Genomic DNA, 26,074 nt, shown 5'->3' on the forward strand with positions numbered 1-26,074 from the left:
TATATCTACTGGCTACTAATAGAAACACGTTTTTTCGATTTATTTTCGACCTTACCACTTTAAACTTTTGTAGCAATACGGTTAGTAGAGTTAGCAGACAAGTATGGTAACTAAAACTACGGATATACGTAGATATGTAGACATAAAGTGTACGATGAATGATTTACATTACCTAATAAATTCAAAATTGTATTATAAAAGTAAAAAAAATCTAATCTGTGAAATGGTAAATTCGTTTTATTTTCTGGTAATATTTTCAATATTCGTATCATTAATAATTATTTAAAATACGCATCAAAATAAATTAGAATAATCACATAATATTATCAATAACACACACAAAAAAAAAAAAAAAAATAAATAAATAAATAAATAAAAATAAATTTAGTAAAAATGTTGGTGTTGAATTTAACATAAAATATACAAATTTTCAGTTAAGCATGTATTTGAATTGTACCTGTTGAGTGTATCGCATTATAATAGATGGTGTGTGGTGTGTTACAGTGACAGTATATTAAAATTAAAATTATTTTTAAATCGTTATTTGTTAAAAAGTTTAGAGTATAATTGTCAACAAAAATCGTTGGTATACAATCATGAATTATTATATTTACTATTTTTAACAGTTTCTGGGAAGACAATAATTGGTGGTATTTGAGGTACTTTGCATTCAATTAAAGTAGCCATTTCTTTTAAGTTATCTTTCGACGCCATTGGCAACTCACCAAATTCATTTGATCGGGGCTTTATTGATCTGTTCAGTTTCTAAAAAGATATACATATAATAAAAACTACAGGTCTGTGTTGTATAAAATTAAATCATACAATTTTGTTCTCAATAAATTTTAATATTAGTTTTGTAAGTTTTGTTGTTTTTCAACTTACTTGGTAAAATGTTTTTCCTTCGGAATGTAGGAACGTATAAGCCGACATGATGGGTATACATGCCAATGAGATCATAACCATGGACCACCCTATTATGTGGACCCAAGTGGGAAAACTTCGAGTGCCATTCATATAGGTCGGTGGTTCATAGTCTGTTAAACTGAAAGCCCATACAAACTAATAAAACAAGAAAAAACAAACAATAAATCAAATTGTTGTACACAGATTTGAAACTGTGTTCGTAAGGGGTACATGTCATATGTAATTTAGACGCAAAGGAAAACATCTAGGTAGCTATTATTTTATCGATATTTATTTAAAGGTTAAGGTATAATATTATGTAATTCTTATTTTTGACTTTGATGTATTATCAGAATGGAATAAATGGAAAATTATTCTTTTAGTTTTTTATGAAGAAGATTGTCAGCTTGTGGTGACTTATAACTTATAAGACCATAAGAATACTAGGCAACATGATTATTATATAAATATAATTTACCATTAGTAAAAAAGGAGTCGTAATGTACCAACAGAATTTAAAAAACCATAGCGGTTTTGTTCCCGTAATTCTTTTGATATCTGTTGCCATTTTATTACCACCATACATCCAGGACACTGCGATCACTTCGAAAAAAGCAATGTAAATCACTGACCACGTAGAAGTATAATAATCAATTATTTGGAATAAATATGTACCGCCCTGTGAACAAGTAAAGCAAATCGACGAAATAATCAATAAAATTCAGTTGGTTGTGTTTGCATAGCAAGTTTGCTGTGTTATTACACTACAAACACACGTAAATAGTTTAAAAAAAAATGACGCTTTTCACACCTGTGTGACAAGTGGGAGTCCGAGTAAAAACGACGCAGAACAGACCACCAAGACCAATATTTCGTGGCAAATAAGATATTTTTTGACAGCTCGTGGAAATCCATCTTGTATAGAAGTCACGATGACTTCGACGATGGCGAACTGAAATGAAAATAATAATATTCTATTACATGTTCATATAAATATTAGCGTTCATCGTAATATTCCTTAAGACCTTCATAATCACATGTATTGAAGTCTTTAAAATATCTAATACTGTACAATAAAATATATTTGCAAGTTGAACTTATCCATTCAAATAGTATATTGGCAAGAGTATCCAAAAGTTAAAATTTTGAGGGGTGAGAGACAAACTATTCGTATATTATTTATCAAAATAGAACTCAATTTATTGTTATAGTTCACAAATTACAAGTTTAAGTGTAATCTAGTTATTTAAGGTACTTAACGATTTTAAAAGTGATCTAAGTGTAAGTTTTCACCCAAAACTCTTTCTTCTTAAGTCTTAATTTAAATGTGGGTTTTTCGTAACCCCTCGATTGGTAGGGATTAAGATTCGTGTTCACCAAAATCGTCAATGGGATTGTATTACTCTTGCAGATGTTTTGACGGAAATTACCCATTCTACAAGAATTTTATATTTAGATACATGCGACGAGATTCAGGCGAACACGACATCGGTATGGATAATATTACGTTAAATTACCTCGCTGTTCAGGGCCAGACAAAACATCATGAAAAACAGTAACATTGAAAAGTAGGTCGAGTACGGCATACTGGATAGTACTTTCGTGAACAGGATGAAAACGATTCCTGGACCTGCGTAATACAATACATAATGAAATGAAATAAACTTATAATAAACTATCATTATTTGTTTTAATCACTTATTATAAAATTGATTGTTAAATAATTAAATTAAACTTGTTAAACTATAAGATAAGTATTTTTGACACTATTGACACGTAGTTAAAAAATAAGTTTTTATTTTAATAGCCATTTATATTCTTGAAATAATGTTTTACGATTAAACAAATTTTTGTGTTTTTAAATATTTTTGCATTTTTATGTTGAAATGTTTTTTCAAGTAAGTTTATTTTTATGCGCTTAGAAGCTCACAACTGGCGCGTTTTTAAAAAGGTAATTAGTTATTATTAATTTTATTATTTTAATATTATTTACCGTCCGGTAGTACTTCTTCCACGGGCTTTCCGTATTCCTTGGCCATGCTACCTAAAGTAGCGAACGTGAATAGTCCCACGGCAAAACTCGACAAGCCGTTTATGAGTGATATGGTCACTGTGTCCACCATTATATTGTTGTTGTAACGGTTGTACGAAGAGAACGAAATAACCAGACCGAAAGCGATACCAATGGAGCTTAGGTTTTGACCAACAGCGCTTACCCAAACCTAAAAAGTATAAAATATATTTTAGTCATAAATTTAAAATTTTAATAAATCAAACTGTTAAAATTGTTTAAATTACATGGGAATATAATATTATTTTTGACGTAAATTTTAGAATAAGACCAAAATAATAATATAACAGAATTTATAACTCTGTTCTGAGCAGTAGACATGAAAATATCGAGTTTTCTATTGGTATATGTCATATATAATATGTTTAAAACATATTATTTATGGATTATTTAAATAGATTATTGATATGTATTTAAAGAAAACTATGATTTTAGTATTAACATTACCCAAGTAAATATTAATTTCCTTATATTAAATTAAGTACTTCTTGGTAAGTAGTATATGCATATGAATAATTGTATAGTCACTATTGTGTAATACAAATCATAAGGTTACATTTTTTATTACGATTTCGAAATATTTAAAATTATCGATAAAAGTTAATGTTTATGCCGTTTATACTTTATAGGTAATGTACAATACGTTAAAATAAATAAGGCAATAAAAAACGATTATCAGTTAAATCACAATAAATTTTTAAAGTTGTAAATTTAGAAGAATAAGAACTTTATAATACCAATGTTAAATTTACTTAAAAATAACACGTATTTAATAAAAAAAAATCATTATATAGCTTGTACGTCGAATAGAAAATATTTTGCTTAAATGTCACGTTAAAATATGTAAATTTTACGAAACCTTAAAACTGTACAATAAATGTAAATACTTTTAAACAAAGTTTGACTGAAAGGTATAAGTCCTTGGAAATTTAAATATATATATTTAAGCACATAAAAGTTTTAAAGATGTGCAGTTGTTATTTATTTATTCAGTTGTTTATGATAATTTATTACGTATGGTAATTTATAAATTAATTTGTTTTTAAACTAAGTTCAAGTTATTTTTTAACATATACCGATGAGAATTTATAAAAAGTATGCAATTGAAATTATAAAATATATTTTTTTAAATAGTTTAAAATGTCTATTAGAAATCTTTAATATGTTTTTCTCTTTATAGTAAATTTCTTATAAAATTACTTTAATCAAAATGCTATTAGATATATATATATATTTACCTCATAAAAATATTAATTCTAATATTATGTATATATGCCAATTTTCTTTATGGTTGTATAACATACTTGTATATATAATATATTATACACAAAATAATATTCATATATGTGTGCTGTGTTGCTTATGTATACGAGTATTATATTGTAAAATTAAGATATTAAGGTTAATGAAAAGTAGTTTTAATTTTATGTATACAATGTTAACAAAAATTAATTGAAATTATGATATTTTTAAATTGATTTTTTTTAAAGTGGTTCTATATCTTAAATTCTCATAAAATATATTATTACCTATAGATATTACTTTAATCTAGATATGATAAACTGTAAACATCTCAAGTTTCAAGGATGTCTTGTCTACCAGTATATTAGTATAATAGTATTACCGGATAGGCATAATAATCATATACATGTTTAATACCAGGGATACCAGGTTATCTAGTCTAATTTTTAATTGCTTATTAAATCGCTGGTATAAATATAATATCATTTATTTTATTTGTCGCGCATTTGGATTAATAATAATAACTTATAAATTATTTACTCAGGTCTTATCATGGACGTCTAAATTTTAAGGTCATTATTTGATGCAAAATAGTTAATGTTTACACATGTACTTAAATCAAAACATCAAACATGTATATGTAACGTTCATTAGATAACAAACATCGATTATATAAAGTTTTGTTCTTGAACATTTATCTATCAATATTCTCATGAGTAAAATAATACAGCACTTTAAATTTATTTGAGTTTTACAATACACTTAATTATTTTAGTTTAGAAGGTTTATAAACTTTTATATGTACAATAAATATTTTTCAATTATTCGGGTATATTTTACGGCAATCAGAGTTTTTAAATATTTTTTTTGTTAATGTTTAAAAAAAAAAACATACGGTTTTTTAATATCTATATAGTTGTTTAATTTGTCTTGTCACGGTCGTAATTTTATGCTGTTGTTGTTGTAATAGCTTGGAAGTTGTTTAACTTTTTATTTAAAAAAAATATTTACTAATGATTTACCTAACAACGCCTTTAAAAGAGTAATCTACTTGACAAACTTTATACCTGTATCTAATTTCTGTATACGTAACCAAAAATTACGGACATTCGTAAATGACAATTTGATGTGAGTAACAATATTTTACGGGCTGAATAATAAAACGAATTATGATTGACGTCTATTGTGATGATAAACATAATAATAAAAGCGTGTTTGACGCATTCGATAAATTTAACCCCGAATGCCGATTGTCTACCTAAGTAAATGTTAATACACTCGACAATTATTGAAAGAATCTATGATTTCTTGAAATCAATGAGGAAAGAACTGTCGTTGTCGACGACGGACAGTTTTTAAGTTCATCGAATGGGTTTAGCGGGTGAAAACAATTTTTTTCGCGTCACAGTTCCATTATTTATATTTATAAATTACAATTATAAATATTAGAATAATAACCATTATGATTTTATGACCTTGCAGCCGTCTGACTGCGCGAGGTGGAATGACGTGAGTACATAATACCATGAGTGTCTGCACGTATACATATAAGAAGGTAGGTTATCTATACCATTGCAGGTAATACTTTTTATTCTGCTATTTTGTTCGCTTTCTACGGTGAAAATAACGTTTAGATATTGATAATGGAAAGAAAAATTAATAAGCAGGGTATTACACGTAATAAATACGCGAGATGAATTGTAGTAGAATGAGCTGGGGAGAATTCGGTTTAAACCAATATATATATTATAATGGCTTATGTTATTATGACGAGCAGAAAATGTTGCGTTCAATGATTTTATACTGTGATCGGATTTTTTTAGCTACCTTCCGAACTTATTCGCCGTCATAACGTTACTATAATACGTAATAACTACTAAAATCACAGAATAATATCTCGCCGTATTTTGCAGCCAATTATGTAATAAACAATTTTTTGAAAACACTTTTTACACAATTCAAAATAATTTTTACAAAAAGACATTTTTTAGGGATAGTTGTATTTTTTATATTTTTATTGTTATTTTCTTTTAAATTTTTTTTTACTTTTTTATATTATAACGTACATTTTTAATGTCATATCAGTTGTTTGTATTCGTATATTTACAACACTTTTAGCAGAGAGACTCTTAAAGTTAAAGCTGAATTATCCCACTCAAAGCCATTTATTTTTTCGTGTAATACAAAATCTCAATGATTCTCAAAAATCATAAAATATATTCACGGCATTATTTTACATAGAGATTACACAGTAACCGTAAATTTCTTTTTTACACAAACATTTTTTCAAATTATTTAAAAAATAATTGTTCCGAGAAATAAAAGAGTACAGATTGATTAAATAAAAAAAATATATTGCATACTATTCATATCCCAAAGCAGGATATTTTTCTAAGAACTTTTATCATTTATTTAAAAACAAAATTATTTTCTTTTCTTGTTTAATATTGGATTTATATTATGCAAAAAAAGTATTATTATAGGTAAATAATCAATACTCTTTGATGTTATGTGTGTTTATAGGTACTTTTAAAAGTATCACCCTATACTGTAGCGTGACCAGCGTGTTCAACATTATCTAACCTTCGAGTCTAACAGTAGCTCCCAGCGGAGTTTGAACAGGAAGTATTCGAGACCGATTTCAGCGCCGTCCAGCATCAGTGACCGGACCAAAAGCACGGCCAACATAGCGAACGGCAGAGTAGCGGTCAGGTGTAAGACGCGGCCTGACGATTCGGTGCTCTTCCATAGCTTGAAGTACACGACGATGGATATGACAAACATGCACGCGGCCAATTCCCAGCGAACGTTGCCTAACGTGTTTGGGTCCTTTGCGATCTGCAGCATTTTCAAGCTGTATGATACAATAAAAAATATTAAAGATAAGACAATACCCAAAGTACCTGCATAAATCAGCTTTTTGTTGGAAATCTACAGACGACGCTATAATTGCAGGTAGTTATTTCACATCGTTTAGTTCCAGAGAGGGTTAATGCTCCCTGAGGTTATCCGAGATATAAGTATAAGTTTTGAAATTACGTAATTTTATTTATGTATATCACACCTTTAATCATTCAAAAAACGCAACTCTCTATTAAATCAGATGTATGTTGCACAATCTCAAAATTGGTAAAAAATACAATAACATTTGTATAGGTGGTTGGTAGGTACATGGTACACAATCAAAACTAAAAACATAGTACTACTACACATTTTACAATAATTATTGTTTAGAAACTTAGATAGAATTCATTATAATAATAATATAATATAAACAATAATAATATTCATGGTCGCCATGAATAGAGTAGGAAGTAAAATGATTACGGCGATTATTACATGATCTCGCGAATGTATCATAATCAAATCGAAATACTGGCAATTATTTTTCACAGTCATAGTTTTCGTTAGTATATCGATGATTAATGAATGAGTTTATGATTAATCTATAACAGGGTTTTTTTTAACTTTTCATATGATCAATTAGCTACATCATGGACGGCACGAGGTACGCGTTGAGTCATTATATGCCGTCCCCCCCTTCACAGCACTATCTAACTATGATTATTAATAATAAATTATCAGGTAATCACATGATTTTTTGCCAAATTCAACAAAAATCATTTGAACTGCTTGAATGGTATTATAATAATCTTGCGAGGTATAGCTAACAATAATTAAAATATGATTTTCAACAGTTAACATCTCGGTACATACAAATATAATATGAAACGTACACGTGGATATAATTTTATTATATAAATATTGTTATATTTAATGCAATACACATTTTATTATAATTACTATGAGGTATTGATGCTTTATGTATATTTTTTTTGACACTTATTGTATTATTACACGTCATAATGTTGTATCATATAATATGTAAATATGATTGCAATATGGTGAAGTGTAATAAATTATAATTACTTGCGGTTCTAGTGTTCGACTGTGCATGGTGTTAAGTATCAATCATAATTCATATTACACCTAACAGGTATGCAATAACTTTTATTCTATCCAATACGTATTTTTTTTTTTAATGTTATTCCTATAATTATATTAAGTTTTACAAGTACTTGTAAAACTCTTCGGTGGGACTTCTGCCGTTTAAAGGCCTTGTGGTGTTATGGCCTGGTGTCCAGCATTGGTAAGTGTTCCACCGATTGTTGCAGTGCACCCATGGCGGCTGGTACTGGATTGCCGAGAAGAAATAATACAAAGTGTAAACGATGATTACGTTGTAATACACGGATACGAAGAACGACGTCACCACACTGGATAAACCAACGCCTATAAAAGACGGAAATCAGAAATCGAAATATAAATTATAATACACGTTAGTCATCGCCAGTTGACACTATAACTGTATGACGGATGAGACATTAGCGATTTGTATTTATTATCGCAATATAGCGTACGTTTATTTGATTATATTTTGAAAAACTGAATTTATATACTAAAAAATAAATTGTACTACATGGAAATACATAGTATTGGTATTTATAATGTTTTTCTGTATACACTTCTTTGATTAAAAGATAGTCCACGAGTTAACTTCTTTGAAAATTGAAAATTCTATGTGATTTATGTATATATTTATACTCGAAAGTTAAATTAGCTGACCGATAAACTTTTTTTATATACACGTTTAATTTTTTTTTACTAGAAAACATATAAAATAAATAATTTATCATAATACTATGAAAATATGTCAATAGTAATAAGTGCGTGTACTCGTATATAGTTACATGCAGGACATTATCGTGTTTGTGCTTATTCATACCTGCTTCTAAAATATAAATAGATATTAATAATTTATCCCCCATTTTCAGTAGAATAAGCGTAAGTAAATTTAAATAAGGTACTATACAAGAATATTTAATGGGAATCAATACAAATTTTTAAGTTCCTAATCTTAACATGAAAACATAAATTATTATTTGTTCATCTTTAAGTTTAGGTTTAACATGGGTTTAACCGAAAATGTATTGATGGAGTCACGACTCACGAAAATGAATACGAATGCTAGTTGCTAATGTAAACCAAACTAAGATGTATTATTTTAGCTAAAAAAAAAAAAATAAATAAATAATAATAATAAATTCTTTTTTCGAGGCATACACATGCTAGTGTATAATTGTTTTCTGTAAAAATATGGTAATACAACGAACCTACATAATTATTATATGATGAAATATTTATTAGCATGTAATATTAAATGTATAATGTACTATTTATTATTGAATAACACGAGTAGGTCAGTTACAAATATTAAACCAATAATTTTTTATTTGGCCTTTATTTCAACTACAGTTAACATTCACTTTTAGTTTTATCTATTAAACAAGTTTTAGTCTTTTAGTCATACAAAATATTTTCATTCATAAAATTTCACATTAAATTCATCACAAATTATTATAATATATGTTTACACGATAATATGTTTAAAAAGCACTGATGTCGGAATTGAGTAGTTCCATGGAAGGTATTTTTATATTATACTTATTATAGTAAAGCAATTATGATAAAAACATTAGTAGAAAAAAATTGAGCAAAGTCCATTGTTGTTTATTTCACACAAAAATAGATAAAATTTATTTAAAATTAGTGATTATAATTTCGTTAATAATTATTGTTAAAATTTAAATATTGTGCACAATATATAGGTACATACAACATAATCAAATAATAAAGATAATTTACTTGCCTTTCAAAATTGGACACAGTTTTGATATTGCACTAATTGGTCCTCGTTTAGTAAACTGTCCAATAGCTAATTCTAAGTACAGCAATGGTATTCCACAAAATGTCATCACCAAAAAATATGGTATCAAAAATATACCTATAAACAATCGTTAATGTGTAATAATTATAATAATATTACAAATGCTTAAATCCTTAAGAAAATTGTATGCTTTATTGTTTTATAACATGTCACACGTGTCTATAAAATGTATGATTAAAATTAAATTAAAATACCAACTAGAAGCAATTTTGTATACAAAAAAAAAGTATTTCCTTTCTCGATTTAAAACATTTAAATTTTCTCTACATTCAATTATTAATGCCTCCATTATAATTCGTTTAAGTAACTTTAAATATTTCTTTGATTTAATTCATCAATACAACAAGTCTTTTGTTATGTTTGTTTTTTTTTTTTCGTATAAATATTGTCGACATTGCCATTTAATTCAGATGTAAATTTAAAACAATAAAACAGCAATAGTGAAGTTCCCGCCAACATGAATTAATGGCTCCCTTGGCTTATGATAAATTGGCTTCTTCCTATTAAACCTTTAGTGGCAATCGTTTCACGATAAAATGTCAGTAATTTTAATTTTAAGTTTCCTGGTATAAATCGTAAATTATAGTTGATAAAATCGACTTACCTCCACCACTTTTGTGGCAGTGATATGGAAACCGCCACATATTACCCAGGCCCACTGAACAGCCCAGGCACGCTAAGATGAACTGGAGTTTGTTGCGCCAATAGTGAGTCCTGGTCCTGGCCCGAAAGTCCGATAATGATTCCGCAAGTGACCTGGAACAACTGCTGCATTCTGTAAAATCACCGTCATCTTTCTCAATGAATCTGGAAAATATATTCCAATATAATAATATTTTAGTTATTCAAAATTTATAAAAAAAAAATTTATTTCGATATTATGTTGTACAAAAATACATCGATAAAATGCATTTTAAAAATAATTTTTATTAATCTTCTATAATTAAATAAGAACTTATGAGTCATAATTAAAAAAATAAGGAAAATTACACTTGTCTCAATTTAAGAAAACTTTTCGATCAGTGATTTACTGCTATAGTTGTACGTCATGCTTATATGTAATCAATTAAAAAGAAAAAAAATCAGTTATTAAATATTATTCATACTATTTAGGTATGCTTAAAAATAACTACAAAGAAAAGAAGTTTTAAAACATGGAAGAAAAAAGATTATAAAACTAATACATACTTTACTTATAATTAAAAATTGAATTAAATTGAATAAAATTATGAGTTGTTTAGGTTGGTATAACATTATACAGTCAATACAGGTAAATGTTAAAATATAGTTACTCAAACAATTCTTGATCGTAATAAAAATATATTTTATGTTTAAAAGTGGAATGTAAATTACTATAGTAGATGTTAAATATTGTAGTATTCTAAGTATATATTAACCAAGATTATAATTTTGAAATATATACCCTAATTATTGGTTGTTATTATAATATTGATATGTTTAGTCAGTAAAGTTTAATCTTTTTTTTCATACAGTTAAAAGTAAAACATATTAATTAATATATGAAATTACCTATAAACAAAAAAAGGTAATCGTATATATCTTATCTATTAAAAACAATAAATTATACTTATTTACTAGATAATTTGGATTTAATGTTCTTCAGCAATGCTATAAAAATATAATGTTTTTAATCAAAAGAAAAAAAATATCAATAGAAATTTAAACAATTCTCTATTACTCATACCAAAATAAAATAACCATGTAACGGTACCTAAATGTCGACTGGTGTAGACAATTTTCTGATTATTCAAAATATTTTTTTACATTACATTTTATGTTTTATTTAGACGATTAGACCGCTTTAAAAATAAGCGTTTTTAAGATTTCATCACTATTATGTTACTTATATTTTGTTGGTTAATTTATGATTTTTTTTTTTTTTTTTTAACGAAGATGAAGTAGGTGTGCATTATTGTATTCCTAAAATAAGTTCAATGCCATGGAATTTTCGTTAAAATCATTTCTATACATAATAATATAAAAAAAATTGTTGTTCTTAATTATTGAATATATTTCTAACAGGATGAAATTGATGTGTAACAATTACAAATATGTTATCATACACAATATAGTAAGAGATTACTAATTAGCACAACTCTTTGATAAATAAGATATTCCGTTTAGCAATATAGTTACGCACTACTCTTTTGATTGCTTAACATTAAACTTTATACTATATTATGGCGATAAAAAAAAAAAGTATAGACATCTCTGTGCAACAATAACAATTTATTATTGTTGTACGAATATAAAATATTTGATCACACCTGCAGAAAGTTTATTATTTTAGCTTGAAGTCTTGAAGTCGAACAATTGATCTAACATCAAAACTATATATAAAAAATCTGTACGATTCGTACTCTTTATTATATGGAATGATACAGCGATATTATTCCATTATTATTATATTAAACCCGATATTCGTTATAGCGAATATCATACCAATCAGTGCATACTTCACAGTATCTTGTGTGTGTATATGTATATACGTGAGACATCGCAAATATCCGTGCAGACATCATCAATAACATGTTTTACGTACACATCTGATGGACGTACGAACCATGCCAATGTGTTTTAAAATTATTTTATTAAAATAATACGATTGGGCTCGGGACGAATAAAACTGATTCGAAGGAGTCGTATAACAGGTTAAATAGGTAGTTATAGTTAATTAACTTTATACAGCTGTAGGTAGGCTCGCGGTATTCACGCGGATTCGTTTTCGCAAATAATTTTTAAATGTGTCTACATACGAGTACGTATATACTTATATTAGTTATATTATACTATGAGTCTACTGTCACGCGAACATTATATAATATCTATAATATATCTTTGATCTGGCGGATTTGCCAATGCGGCGTATACGGCGTATTCGGTTGTTTTCTTTCATACCGAACTGTGATTAACGATTGATCGATATTATTAATTAGCATATTATAGACATTATAAAAACACATAAATTAAAACATGTAAATGGGTATTTTATACGCGCCTACATTCAAACGGAGGTGTCACAAATATTGCATTATAATAATAATTGCAATTCAACCCGCCGCGCATTAGAATTCGATCGCACCCAACAGCGTGTACGTTCTGGTAGGTACCTGCTTATTGCATTATTATTGTAAAAGCACGCAATATTCACCTGCCGCGGCGAACCACCCCGACCGATGCAATTTAGTGCGCAATGATAAAAAACATGATTTACGCCTGTGTGGTCATATATACGCATTGCGTATGTAACTGATTTATTGATGTTCGTTCCAACGATATTAAAGGTGGGCAGTTATCCGTTATAATATAGGCTGCAGTCAAGTGCGCTAGTCTTATAGCAAAAACAGGTGGCCGTAATCATAAATTTACCTTATTGTTCGAAACAAGCAATAACGACATATAAAATATATTTATTAACCAGTTAAAAAAAAAAAAAAAAATAGATAATAGAATTAAAAAACATCAAGTCAATTTATAATATTTCAATTATATAATAAATAACTTATTACTTTCGTTTAAAATTTTAACTGAATGTATATGTACTTAAAGTTTAAACCATGCTTTTATGCAATACTTAAATACGCATTAGAAATACGTGTTTACTTTAAGTGGCATTTTATAGTATTTATGATTTACTTATGTATTATGTTACATAAAGATATTTTCCAGTTTCCTTCATATTTATTTGTGACTCGAAGCTTAGATAAATTACGTCCAAATTCAAAAATTATAAAGTAATTTTTATTTTTATTGCGATAAAAAAATTAATTTTTAGTTTTTGATTTAATTATAGGTGTTAAAAAAATCAATCAATATTCCTACTGTATGATGACTTTTGATATAAATTCGTCGGCGGTCGCTGTAGCGGAGACTTTAATAAAGATTACTTTTATTATCACAGACTTTTATGAAATGGGCATCACGTAACACCTATTATCGATAGACTTGTTTGGTATAAGAAGTCTATAACATGGCCGCGAGACAAATGCGTGAAAAGCCTGCAGTCAGACACAAAACGCTTTCGTGACGATGGTCATTATAGCACGATCAGGTTTCGGATCTTAAATACCACACTTTACAATATTGTATACTTGTATTAACGTATATTTATAAATACAATACAATAAGATAATAATATAATTATTGTAATAAAACGCTGGGCGTGGAGGCGATTGCAGCGAGACAGCGAGCGATACAAATGTCGTGAGTGGCTATATGTATAGGAACGCAAAGTGGATGTTTTTTTAAATTGTCTACTGTACAAACATTGTATATAAATATATAATGCAGTGCTATAAACACAGCGATTCGCCAAGTTTTCCTCACCTATTTTAAACAATTAATTTATTGAAATTCTGATTTTTGGAACTTTTAAATATGCTTAAAGGCCATATTTTTAAACATGTACTAAGATTTTCTATAAAATTTAAGTAATGTCTCGTGGTACTACAGTCTTATTTAAACGAAAATCACCTTTTTCTCTGTATAATTATAAACTAGAAGAATTTTTTAAAACAGTTGATGTGGATATCTAAATTGAAATTTAAACGAGTAGTTTTTAAGTTATTTAATTTTGCGTGTTAAGGATAATAGGCGCATAATAAAAGATGTGGAAGATATAAGAGGTATGATAGTTTAATTTGAATTTTAGTAATTCATATCAATCTATTAACATTTTAAAATTTTGTAAAAATCATTCAAGTATAATTAATACTACATTCAATCATGTTTATATAACATAATAATATGTTATTTTAATTTTTTTTTTTAAAAAAATTTAAAAAATATTATCTTTAATATATATATATATATATATATATATATTTCAATAATTTGGAAATCACTAGTTCAAATTTTGATTTAGATACACGAAATATTTAAAAAAAAAAATGGAGGATAGTGAACATGCTTGGTTTATAATCCTGTAGATCAGATTAATCATACACGCGTAAATATATCAAGGTACTATATAGGGGCCTCAGGATGGTTTTTTTGATTTTCGAGTCCTTTCTAACGCGATGAGTTGCACTCCGCGCATACTTCTTTAGTCCTATAAATAAATACGTTTTCTTGTTTGTGTATGTAGCCTTTTGGTTTTTTAAAAAAATTAAATTATCATCTAATAACCGTGTTCAATGTAGGTACATTTATTAAAAATGATATAATATTGTGTACGAGTGCTCAAAATGTGTGACGCATGTTAAATTTACGCATCGCAATAAATAAATATTGTACGTTATTGTTTTCATCATAACACAGTGTTAACAAATATAGTTAATTCGTAGTTTTATTGACGGAGCACCAATGCGGTTGGGCGTATCTACCTAACTGGTATAACATTTTAAAATACAATACATATTATATTAAATGACACGGAGGTCCCCACGCCGAATTTATTATATTATTATAATAATATTATCATTTCATACGTCTACTAGCCGGCATCTACCGCATATCTGCGAAAATACCGCGACACGACGATAATAATAACCCGTGAAACGCGTCCGGAGACGGAAGGAATTATAAAACAAAACAAAAAAAAAACAAAAAAAAAAACGGGTAGGTGACAATGATAATATACGAGTCGAAAACCCGCACTCGTATATACGCGCGTTTTCGAGGCGACGTCGCGACGGCGAACCAGCAGCCCTGTGGCTGAAACATAAACATAATAATAATAACACACACGCGGACGTTTATTATTGTTATTATTATTATTATTATTATTATTATTATATTATCATTTATCGTCGTACAAGTACACTGCACCCGCGCGCCGATCTATTGAGCGCGTCTAACGGGATGACTGAGCACGAACTCGCCGCGTCTGCCGGAGGAATTCGGCGCATTCAAATTCGATTCGCATTGTGTCGCCTCGCCATTATTTTCGCGCACCGCCGTCTGGAGTGTCGGTGTGAATGGGACGCGCGCGACAAAATATAATAATATGGTGCTGATTCGGTCGGCATGCGCTCTGCCCGAGTAGGTTTTGTCGTTCTACACCATCGGTCTACGTTATATTATATAGGTACGAGGATTATATGTTGGACAACCGCTATGAGTTATCTGCATCGTTTTTTTTTTGCGCTATACCCGTGAAATATTGGGTGTATTTACTTCGACGTTCCTTGTATAATCTTTGGGGTCATCTCGTTAGAGACGTTTTTCTCGCCACCTTGCAGGCAGACATTCAGATCGCGAATCATCGATACCTATAATATAAAACGCGGATAACATTAAACCGAGTGCCAGCAAAATTGAAAATTTGTCATACCTACCTATAAATATTTGAAAAAGAGTTAACATTTGTTGAAAATTTTATCATAATATAGATATAAAAAATAATAATTTAGAAATTTTAAGTACCTACATACTTATTTTATTGTTTTGGAAATATAATAAAATATTAAAAATTGTAATAATTTGATAATTAAGTAAGTATTAACTAATTGTGCGTTCATGAAGTGTTCGGCACGACTGGTTGATTTTGAACGAGTTATATAGGTATCACTGGGTTATTCGGTGTAATATGATGTGGAAAGTTCAAAGTCATCACCAGCTATATAGGTAGTTATGACATTTTATCTATACGGACTAAATTCAAGGATATTAAGACGATAAGCTGAACTCAATTCAAACATTTCAAACACATAAAAGTAGCATGGACGCCCATTTCGTACGATATAATATTACGTATTTTAAGGGATGTGCGAGCGTCAAAGAGAAATAATAAACGCGAGAACCCTCTGGGGGTGTTTGACGAGAGAAAATCGCAAGACCATTAATCCGTTTTGTTATGAACTATGATTATATTGTATTGCAGTGTTGAACGTAACACGTAAACAGCGAACCGCGGCTTTTGAGACGAAATAAATGAATAAAATCTAAATTATGGTAGATAAAATACATATTTTATTTTTGAGTTTTGTGGGAATTTCTCTATCAGAATTGTATTATCTGTTCGTTTTCCCCGCCGAATGGGTAGATACATAATAATATATAGGTACCTATGCTTAAAACAATAATAGTCAAATAATAAGAATGCTCGGAATAATAGGTCAAAAATTTGTTCCCCAGGTGGGACACTCGACACGACACCAAAATGTTTTAAGTTTGAAAACTATTGTGTTTTTTTTTCATTATTCATCATTTTTTAATACATATAAATAAATAAATAAATTATGCTACCTTAGTATAGCCTACCTATCTCAATCATTACATTTCCAATGTTCCAATGTTTTGTACAATTATATAAAAAATATATATAAATATTATAATATAATAAAACAATGGATTAAGGCCAATGACGTTATGAAATGTAGTACCTCGTTGAATAATGTTTGTTCTTAAGAAATAAATATCATTTTGATATTTCATAAAGGTCTTTAAAAAAATCTAATCCTAATTAACAGAAATTTGTATAAAACGTTCTATGCCATGTACTATTTATAAATGACTAATGTCGTACTCGATTAAAACAATAATAAAATTCAAACAAACGTATTTTTTATAAGGCTTTAATTAATTCATTTTGTGCTTAACTTATAAATATTGAAAATAGTTTAAATAAAAATTTAAAGATGTACAATTTAATAATATTTTAAATATACATAAAATAGAATTTTAGATTAAATAGCTTAAATATTTTTTAACGTAATAATAAAATTATATTCAATAATTTATTCCATTTACAACGTTATAAAATTTATAACAAACTTCAATTTCATGAAACTCTCCGTATACTTAACTAAAAATTATGTAACTCTATCTAGCAAGTTTTTCTTTTGTAAGAATTATTTTCGTTGACCGGATGAGTTCGTTTTATAGAAATTTGACTGTATACTACTATATACTCAAATTTGTTTTTTTTTATTAAAATTTTTTTATCTTATAATTAATATTTTAAAAATCAGAGAAGTGTTCATTTAAATGTTTTTTTCTAAAATCGACAAAATTTTATCATATCAATAAAAAAGGCAATAAATTAATGCACACGTACAAACTATTGATTGGCATAATAGGCATAGGTAGTAGGTTAGGTACCTACAAATTAAAATCCCTGGATTAAAAAAAATCACACCCAGTTAACAAAATTATTAGATAAGGATATTGTTTACCTATATACCTAATTGTTGACGTTAGTCACAGCTTAATAATATAGGTACATTTTATTTTCATTGTAACTTTATTTTATAAATCTATACGTTATTTTAATAATAAAAATATAAAAATACCATGTGAATTATGTGAACAAAATAAATTCTAAAAACTTAAATTTTAGCTATTTCATCGACTATGACTGTGTTATAGAAACACTCTGTATGATGTATATTATATTGTATTAATATTTTATAGATATAACTATATAAGCACTAAGTAGATACTAATACCTAATACTCTGTTGTCTCTTTTAATGAACGATATTGTAAAAAAGGTACTTCCGTTCAGCAAATCATATTTGAAAACAATTTTGTGTTTATAAATAAATAATATAATTGTAAAAGTTTATTAATTAGGTAATGGAATTAAAATAAATAAAATTCCGTGACCACTACAGGTTATTGGTCGTATTTTAAACTTATATGACTGTGTTTTCATAATTATAGCTTATTAGGTCCCCGGATACATTTAATCGGAAAGAAAGAACTTAATTACACTTGGAAACAAGCTTGTTCAGGTTTTAGATCCGGATCATCTGCCCCCTCCATTAAAAATTGCATATACATCCCATATATTTATATATGTCGTGCGCACTCGCAATTTCTAACCTTGGATTGTCAATCGTAATAATGACATCTTTGTACATCCGTTTTTCGAAAAAAAAAACAATAAATAATAATAATAATACAGTGCCTATAGTTAATGGCAAACGTAAATTATAATCGACAAAAGGCTGCATAAAACATTAAATTTCTCGTTGACAAGGTCCGTATTATTATCATCATTATTATTATATCAGTAAGTTCAAGGTGATTACTGGCATTGACCGCTGCAAAACGCGGTTATAAATCGACTGATATGATTACAGTTGAACTTTTCGAATGTGGGCTTAAATAATGTTAAAAATAACCAATCACTAATTTGTTGCAATTTGCAAATATACCTTAAAACATACAGACATAGTAAATACTATATAATAACATCATGCCTGCTTTTTTTTATCTATGTCTATATTTCGCGTTATGTAGATGTAAGTGATACAACGAACTAAACGAACTAATATTATTATGCAATTATTATTTTTTTATAATTATTATTTGATTAAAGTATATACACAATTTTTTTTTATTTCAAATTTCTAAGAATATATTATATTAGCAAAGTTTTACAATGCAAATAATGTAATTATATAATTATTACTTTAGTCTTTAATTAATAGTTATAAGGCTTTTATTCGCCACAAGCTCAAAAATAAGTAATAACAATGTTTTTTTTTCTAATTTGTTACAATACTAAATATTTTATGGAAAATTAAAATGCATTAAAAGTTATCATGAGAATTATTTTCATAGTTATGTAATAATTATTATAAGTTTGATTATATTTTAGGAAATAAAGAGTAGGTATTTTACATAGATAACATCATAATATAATATAAATTATTAAAAATATATTGTTAAAAAAAAAAAAATGTTTATTCTAAATTAAAATTATTATTATTTATTATACCCACTCTTTCAGTTTCAAGTTGTTTTATAATTCCAAGATACCGACTGTAAAATATCGATATTCCATAGTTCCAATAACACAAAAGTAACAACATTTCTTTTTTTAAATGTTATTTTGTTTCATCAAATTGATCAAAAAAACCAGATTTATAAAATATACTTTATGTGTTTATATGTGTGTAAATGTAAAAAATTATATTTAATGAATTATTTGTAATTGTTTTAAGGACGTTCTTTACTTGCACAGTTGTACATACGAGTTTCACTATTATTAGTAACTGAAAAATGCAAACTCGGTAGACAGTCGAACTCATCGGAGACTTTCATTGCGAGTTCTTCGAAAATAGTCGATGCTAACCAGTTGTAATTAAAATCAATCGCATCGGGTCCAATTAATATTAGTTTGTAAACCGTAAAATTTATTGTTCCGTTTTTTATATAAATCGTGTTACACATTGCTGATTTTTTGTAATCGTATTATATTAATATAGGTATCTGGTATATAGTACCTACTACCTATACGTTTAACGCGTATAATAAAATATCCATGCGACCATAAAAGAGTATAAATTACAGCATTATATGATTATTAGAGACTTTGCCTGGTACAAAAATTAAATAAAAAATGACAACACAGTGGCAATAAAAGTATACGGTTATAATGTGTGTACAAATCATTCGAATTAGCTCGTATAGTAAAATCGGTATTATTATCAGCTGTATCGAAGGGGAGCGTGGGATAAAAGATTTTACATGTAAATAGGTATATATTTTTCTTTTGAAAACGCGTGTATCAACTTACTAAAATGCTTTTCCGTTTTTTGTTTTCTATCAAAATCCACGGTTACTGATTGGGATTTGGGGGCTACACAGAACTGTAACTTGATTACATTTTCAGGTGAAGTAAACCAAATTTTAGAGATAAACATTAGAACAAAATTATACTAAATGCTATTTTTAATTTATTAATACTGCTATAAGATATCTTATAATTATCGGGAAGAGGGCAAGATAAGAGGCCTTCTCTGTAAAAAATATTATGAAGTAATAATTTATTGAATATGTTGAAATAATATCAAACTTTTATAATATATCACACGTTTTGAGACATTTATATTTTTCCCACCTTCCTAACATTTTACTTATTAATAATTCTCGTATGTACATCTGAATATTTGTCTATCAATTATCTACGAAACAGGTACGGTGAATATCGTTTATACGTAGGTGTATTTCGCACGTATGTTTCCGATCAATCTATTAGAGTCTATGGTCGGAGCACTTGTACATGTGCGTATTAAATGTTTATAATTTGAAAATAATATAATATATAAGGTTTATTATTACATTTTACTGGTAGTTATTATATGTTTTATGACTACAAAAATATCATATACATAATACGAGTGTTCAAAAGTACTAATTTGTGGGAGTTATATTAACAATGTACTGGTAACGGCAGTAATAGTAATTTTTATAGTAAACAAACATGCATAATATTCATTATATAAGAACTAAAAATATAGCAATGGGTAAAATTTTTATTGAAATTTTTATTTTTCCTATTTTTAGGAATGCTTAAAACTCGGCGTTTTGTTATCATAATAATATTAATAGTTTTTTTTTTTTTACGAACAATAGTTGTAGTATTGTTACAAAATGACCTATGATACTTTAATACGTCCTATTCATATCTAGTTGGTAAATATTCAACAGCCTATATTATCATTATATTGAATATTTTTCAACAATAAAACAGACAATATTTTAACCAAAAGTATCTAAATAAATTAAATAATCTATATTATATAGTCTAGTTACTAATAGTCATGAAACATATTTAAATAATATTTATTTGAGATTATAAAGATTTATAGAATTTCAATAGTTTATTTAAATTATTATGAAAAAAAAAGACGACGGAAATAAAACATTCCAACACTTTATTAACCAATCTAAAAATGTAAATTTATTATCATTATTTTAACATTTGTATGCTTAATTTCAATACGCATGAGGATATAAGAATTTATTAGATGGCAAAATACAACTAAAATCACATCTCGATTTATCGTAGAAGAATTATTAGGTTATGATATAATAAGTGCTTTAGAATTATTAAACCTAGGACTCGTTGCTGTTCCTATGATCTATTTCAGTTAAATTTAAGAACTGATTCAAACACGTAATAAAGTTATTAATAACAAAATTTGTTGAACTAACAAAATTTGCGTGTTAGTAAATGTATACATACATGTACAAAAGTTAAATTTTCAGTATAATTCAATATTATGTTCATCTTATTCAAAATTTCTTGGAAAAATGTGAAAATTTGAAATGTTTAAATTATTTTTAAATAAATTGAATAAATATTATTATAATTAATAATCAATTTTTTTAAAAAAAATTTCAAATACAGTAGAAGCCGCTTATTAGAAACACGGATAATTGATACAATCGTGTTATTGAAACAAAATGTCTCGGGACGGATCGGACGTATATTAGAACATTGAAAATAAATCAGATTATTGAAACATCACATCGGTTATTTGAAACAATTGGGAAAAGGTCAGTTGACATATACACCGATTATCCGGCGATAACCAATGTACTTCAATCTTATCTTTGCTGTCGTTACGTTTATTTTTACTGTAATTAATTGTGAGAATGCTCTTTTTGTACTTACCGGTCGTACCATTTGTAGTTTAGCTTTAACGTGCGTAAGTAAAGATTATTAGTGTTTCCTTTTTCTAAAAATCTAAAAATGTCTAAACGCTAATATTTTAGCCAATTTTCATGCGACCAATTATGGTTTAAAACTCATCAGACCGATTTGCTAGCCCAATACACACCCTCTGATATTTTTAATGCAGACAAGACTGGGATTTATTTTAAAGCTCTACCTGAACACACATACGCACTCAAAATAAGTGACAAAGCCAAAGGGGCAATATTACTCGTATGAAAATATGGTCATGGAGTTACTCGATGCAAAAAAACAAATTACGATTGATAAATATTTTAAATAATATCGTAAAATATACACATTTGTGCATACTTTTTTAAATTATACAATATAGGTACATACATAAATGCATATTTTTTTCGCGTACCTACCTATTATTCATTTTTTTTTTTCAATCGCTTATTGGAAACAATCGGTTAATTGACACAATTCACCTTGGTCCCAAAGTGTTTCTAATAAGCGGCTTTTACTGTATATCGATTCTATTTTTAATTTAAGCACACATTATAAACAAATTCTGTTTTCGTTTATTTAAAACTAAATTACACAGTTTAAATGAAACAACAACAGGTGTAGGTTTCATATTATATTTATAACCATATAGGTTTATTAAATACTATGATCTTTAGAATTATTTACCTTGTATAAAACATACGCAGTACTGAGCATCGCGATAGAGAACTACTCATGTATTGAGTATAACACCACAATAATTGTCATAATATTAATTGTATTATAATCGTAATTAATTTTTTTATTTTCATATATATTATACTATAGGTATAAACTAACCTATATAGTCATATTTTTATCACCAGTCTTATAGGTTTTTCGTTGAGTTTTTTATTCAATACGCGTAATACGAATCTACACCAGCTATACAAAATAACTATGTAACATTTTTTCACATAGGGGTACCTAGCGTCTATTCGAGATAATATTACGAAGACATATTTTCTAATTTAGACGATAAAAGTTAATTTCGAATGAATTGATACACCAATTTCAGGCATAATAGATTTATTTTCGTATACAGACATACAGTCACTGTACTCAAGAGGACGCCACATCTGAATGTGTTATCTCCTTCTTACATACATGCAACATAGCAGTTTTCGTTCAGCAGAATCCATTTTTGGTTCTTAGCTTTAATATTAGACTATTAGAGTAACTTTGCTTATTATTAAACTTAAAGGTAAGAATTTTATCTAGGCCATCTTAAAGACTTTTATTGATATTTTGATTTTAAACTGAGTTATAGCTATATAAAATATAAAAACTTTAAAATGCTCATATGTACTCACTTTAAAATTATTATATTAATAAAAGTCTATATGTGATGGCCTAGATAAAATTCTTATTTTTAAGTTTGATAGTAATAAGTAGGTAATTTTACTCTAATATTAAAGCTAAAAACATAAAATGGATTCAGCCGAACGAAAATTTGCTACGTTGTAGGTATGTATGTAAGACGGAGATAACACATGCGGGTGTGGCGTCCTCTTAATGTCTTAGTGCCGGCTATGTAATAAATTATTTGCACACACGCCGAATAATGGACATTATACCGCAGCGGTAACTGTAAACGCGCAAGTCTTTGTATAATTATAAATAATGATAATAATAATAATCTAAAATATTGGCATACGTAATTGAACGTGGCGAAAATCGCGCATTGGTCCATTTCAGCATAATATATAATAACGGACACAAACCAAAAACATTTTCGACGATTTATCATAACGTATAATTAATAATTACTATTGGTACGAGTCTGCCTGTACTCGATTTATTATAATTTTATACTAATAACTAATGTATTATATTATTATAGTATTAGTGGTGTAACATTTTTTCACATCTATGATTTTATTTCATTTTTCCCTGCATAGTAATTATGTCGACCGATCGCGTTAAGTAGGTACTCGACGCATAAGATCAGAGCAAAAAAATAAATAAAACTGGTTGGCGAAATAATTTCAATACGCGTAATAATTACTGCCGGCCGGTTGTCGTGCCCAGGGCTGGTCCTGGACGTTATTGTAATGGGCGTACGTGAGACTCGCAAATATCGACACGTGCCCACACGAAAGCCGTTGTATAAATAATAATATTATAATAACGGAAGAAAAAATCAAGTAATTATTATGATAAAAACAGATAGAGAGACTGTCAATGTCAGGATAGGACCTAGGGGTGGGGAAACCGAGGATCCGTTCTGTGACGTAACAATTTTTTGATATTTTTGTGAGTAAATTGGGTAGATACACATCAATATGTATTACGCTTTTTATACGAATCGACCAAGTGATGACAAACCAAATCAAAGAATGTTTTGTCATTTGTATTCTTAAAAACAAGAATAAACTACAAAAATAAGTTTCCACTTATAACGATTATAATCAAAATAAAATTTTTGAAGTTTTTAGAAATAGTTAAAACTTAGAATTATGTATAAAGTATGCGTGTCTTATAGGTTCTATGTATTTCGTTTTCGGATGTTGACGCCAATAGTTGTCAAATTTTCAAAATTTCATATAATTTCAAACAATTTTTATGACAAATATTTGTATAAATAAAAATTTATATCATAAGAAATTGTTTAATTTACAAGACACTTCTTAATACTAATTCGAGGGTCTTAACTTATAGGTTTGAAAATATAAAATTTAACCGCACGCGAATTAATTTTCGTTTTTTGAGGGTATTTAATGTTATAATGAAACTTTAAGCTGCATCTCAGTTATTTCAACGTAAATGGTTAGGTTAATATTACGTATTATTTACCCCGCGTGCGTGTTATAATCCTTAGTTTGACAGAGAGAGATTAAAATGTTAATAAGTAAAAAGGTTTAATTGTATATATTACGTTTGAGGGCTGGCCAAGTTGAGCAGTTCCGCCGGCGACGTGGGCACTTTGGCAATGGTCAGCTTCCGGCCGTCCGTCGAGCCCATGCCGATGGACGCCAGTGACCGGACGGACACGGCGTCCGATCTGGACCGGAGCGGCGATGCGTCTCGATGTCGGTGGTGCGACGACGCGTTCATTGCGGCTAGGGTTGGTGAGCTCGGCACGCCGAGCGACCGGAGGCTGGGCGATAGCGCCCCGGTCGACATGGGCGACAACGGCTGGTTACGGTATGAACCGCTCCGCGACACCGGATACCGGCGGCCCTTTTCCACGCCACCACTCGCACATCCACCATCGCTGCTGTCGCTTCCGCTGCTGCCGACCGCCGTCGTCACGTACTTCCGTTGCGGCTCTTGTTGAGCCGTCGCGGCGCCGACTCCTGTTGGAAAACCCAATATTATAAACATACTACGCATATAACGTCATGCGATCGTTATTTTCGTTATTATAATTAATAATATACACTCTGTCCGTCGTGCCCGTCGATAAAACACGTAAATTCTGTGGATCCTCACGCGACACCAAGTCGTCGAAATCGGTTCTATCCACTAAGATGGCAAAGTGTCGCGTGAGGATGCACAGAAGAACCGATTTGCGTTAGATCGCAGTACGTTCTCTCGCTAAACAGTTGAATAACCAATAACAATCTATTCCAAAAAATACATAATAAAAAGCGTATGCTTTATTGCTGAATGCTGAAAACTACAGGTGTAATAGTAAT

The 26,074-nt window shown here is 28.5% G+C and overlaps 1 protein-coding gene across 1 annotated transcript in view; it reads right to left on the reverse strand.

Moving 5' to 3' along the window:
* Positions 1-360: 360 nt before the first annotated feature.
* The window catches only part of LOC112602963 (sodium- and chloride-dependent GABA transporter ine-like), a 29,730-nt gene continuing 4,016 nt past the window's right edge, over positions 361-26,074 (reverse strand). Inside the window, exons 2-12 of the mRNA XM_025351345.1 lie at positions 25,312-25,732; positions 10,612-10,814; positions 9,930-10,064; positions 8,299-8,512; positions 6,803-7,073; positions 2,900-3,128; positions 2,424-2,536; positions 1,718-1,858; positions 1,385-1,585; positions 886-1,062; positions 361-765 (exon numbers count right to left, since the gene is read on the reverse strand). Of these exons, the coding sequence (XP_025207130.1) occupies positions 595-765; positions 886-1,062; positions 1,385-1,585; positions 1,718-1,858; positions 2,424-2,536; positions 2,900-3,128; positions 6,803-7,073; positions 8,299-8,512; positions 9,930-10,064; positions 10,612-10,814; positions 25,312-25,732 (2,276 nt within the window). The 3' untranslated portion in view covers positions 361-594. The remainder of the gene's footprint in view (positions 766-885; positions 1,063-1,384; positions 1,586-1,717; positions 1,859-2,423; positions 2,537-2,899; positions 3,129-6,802; positions 7,074-8,298; positions 8,513-9,929; positions 10,065-10,611; positions 10,815-25,311; positions 25,733-26,074) is intronic.

The sequence above is a fragment of the Melanaphis sacchari genome, unplaced genomic scaffold, assembly GCF_002803265.2.
Source record: "Melanaphis sacchari strain LSU unplaced genomic scaffold, SCAv2.0 Contig92_pilon_pilon, whole genome shotgun sequence".
In the NCBI taxonomy this organism is placed as follows: Eukaryota; Metazoa; Arthropoda; class Insecta; order Hemiptera; family Aphididae; genus Melanaphis; species Melanaphis sacchari.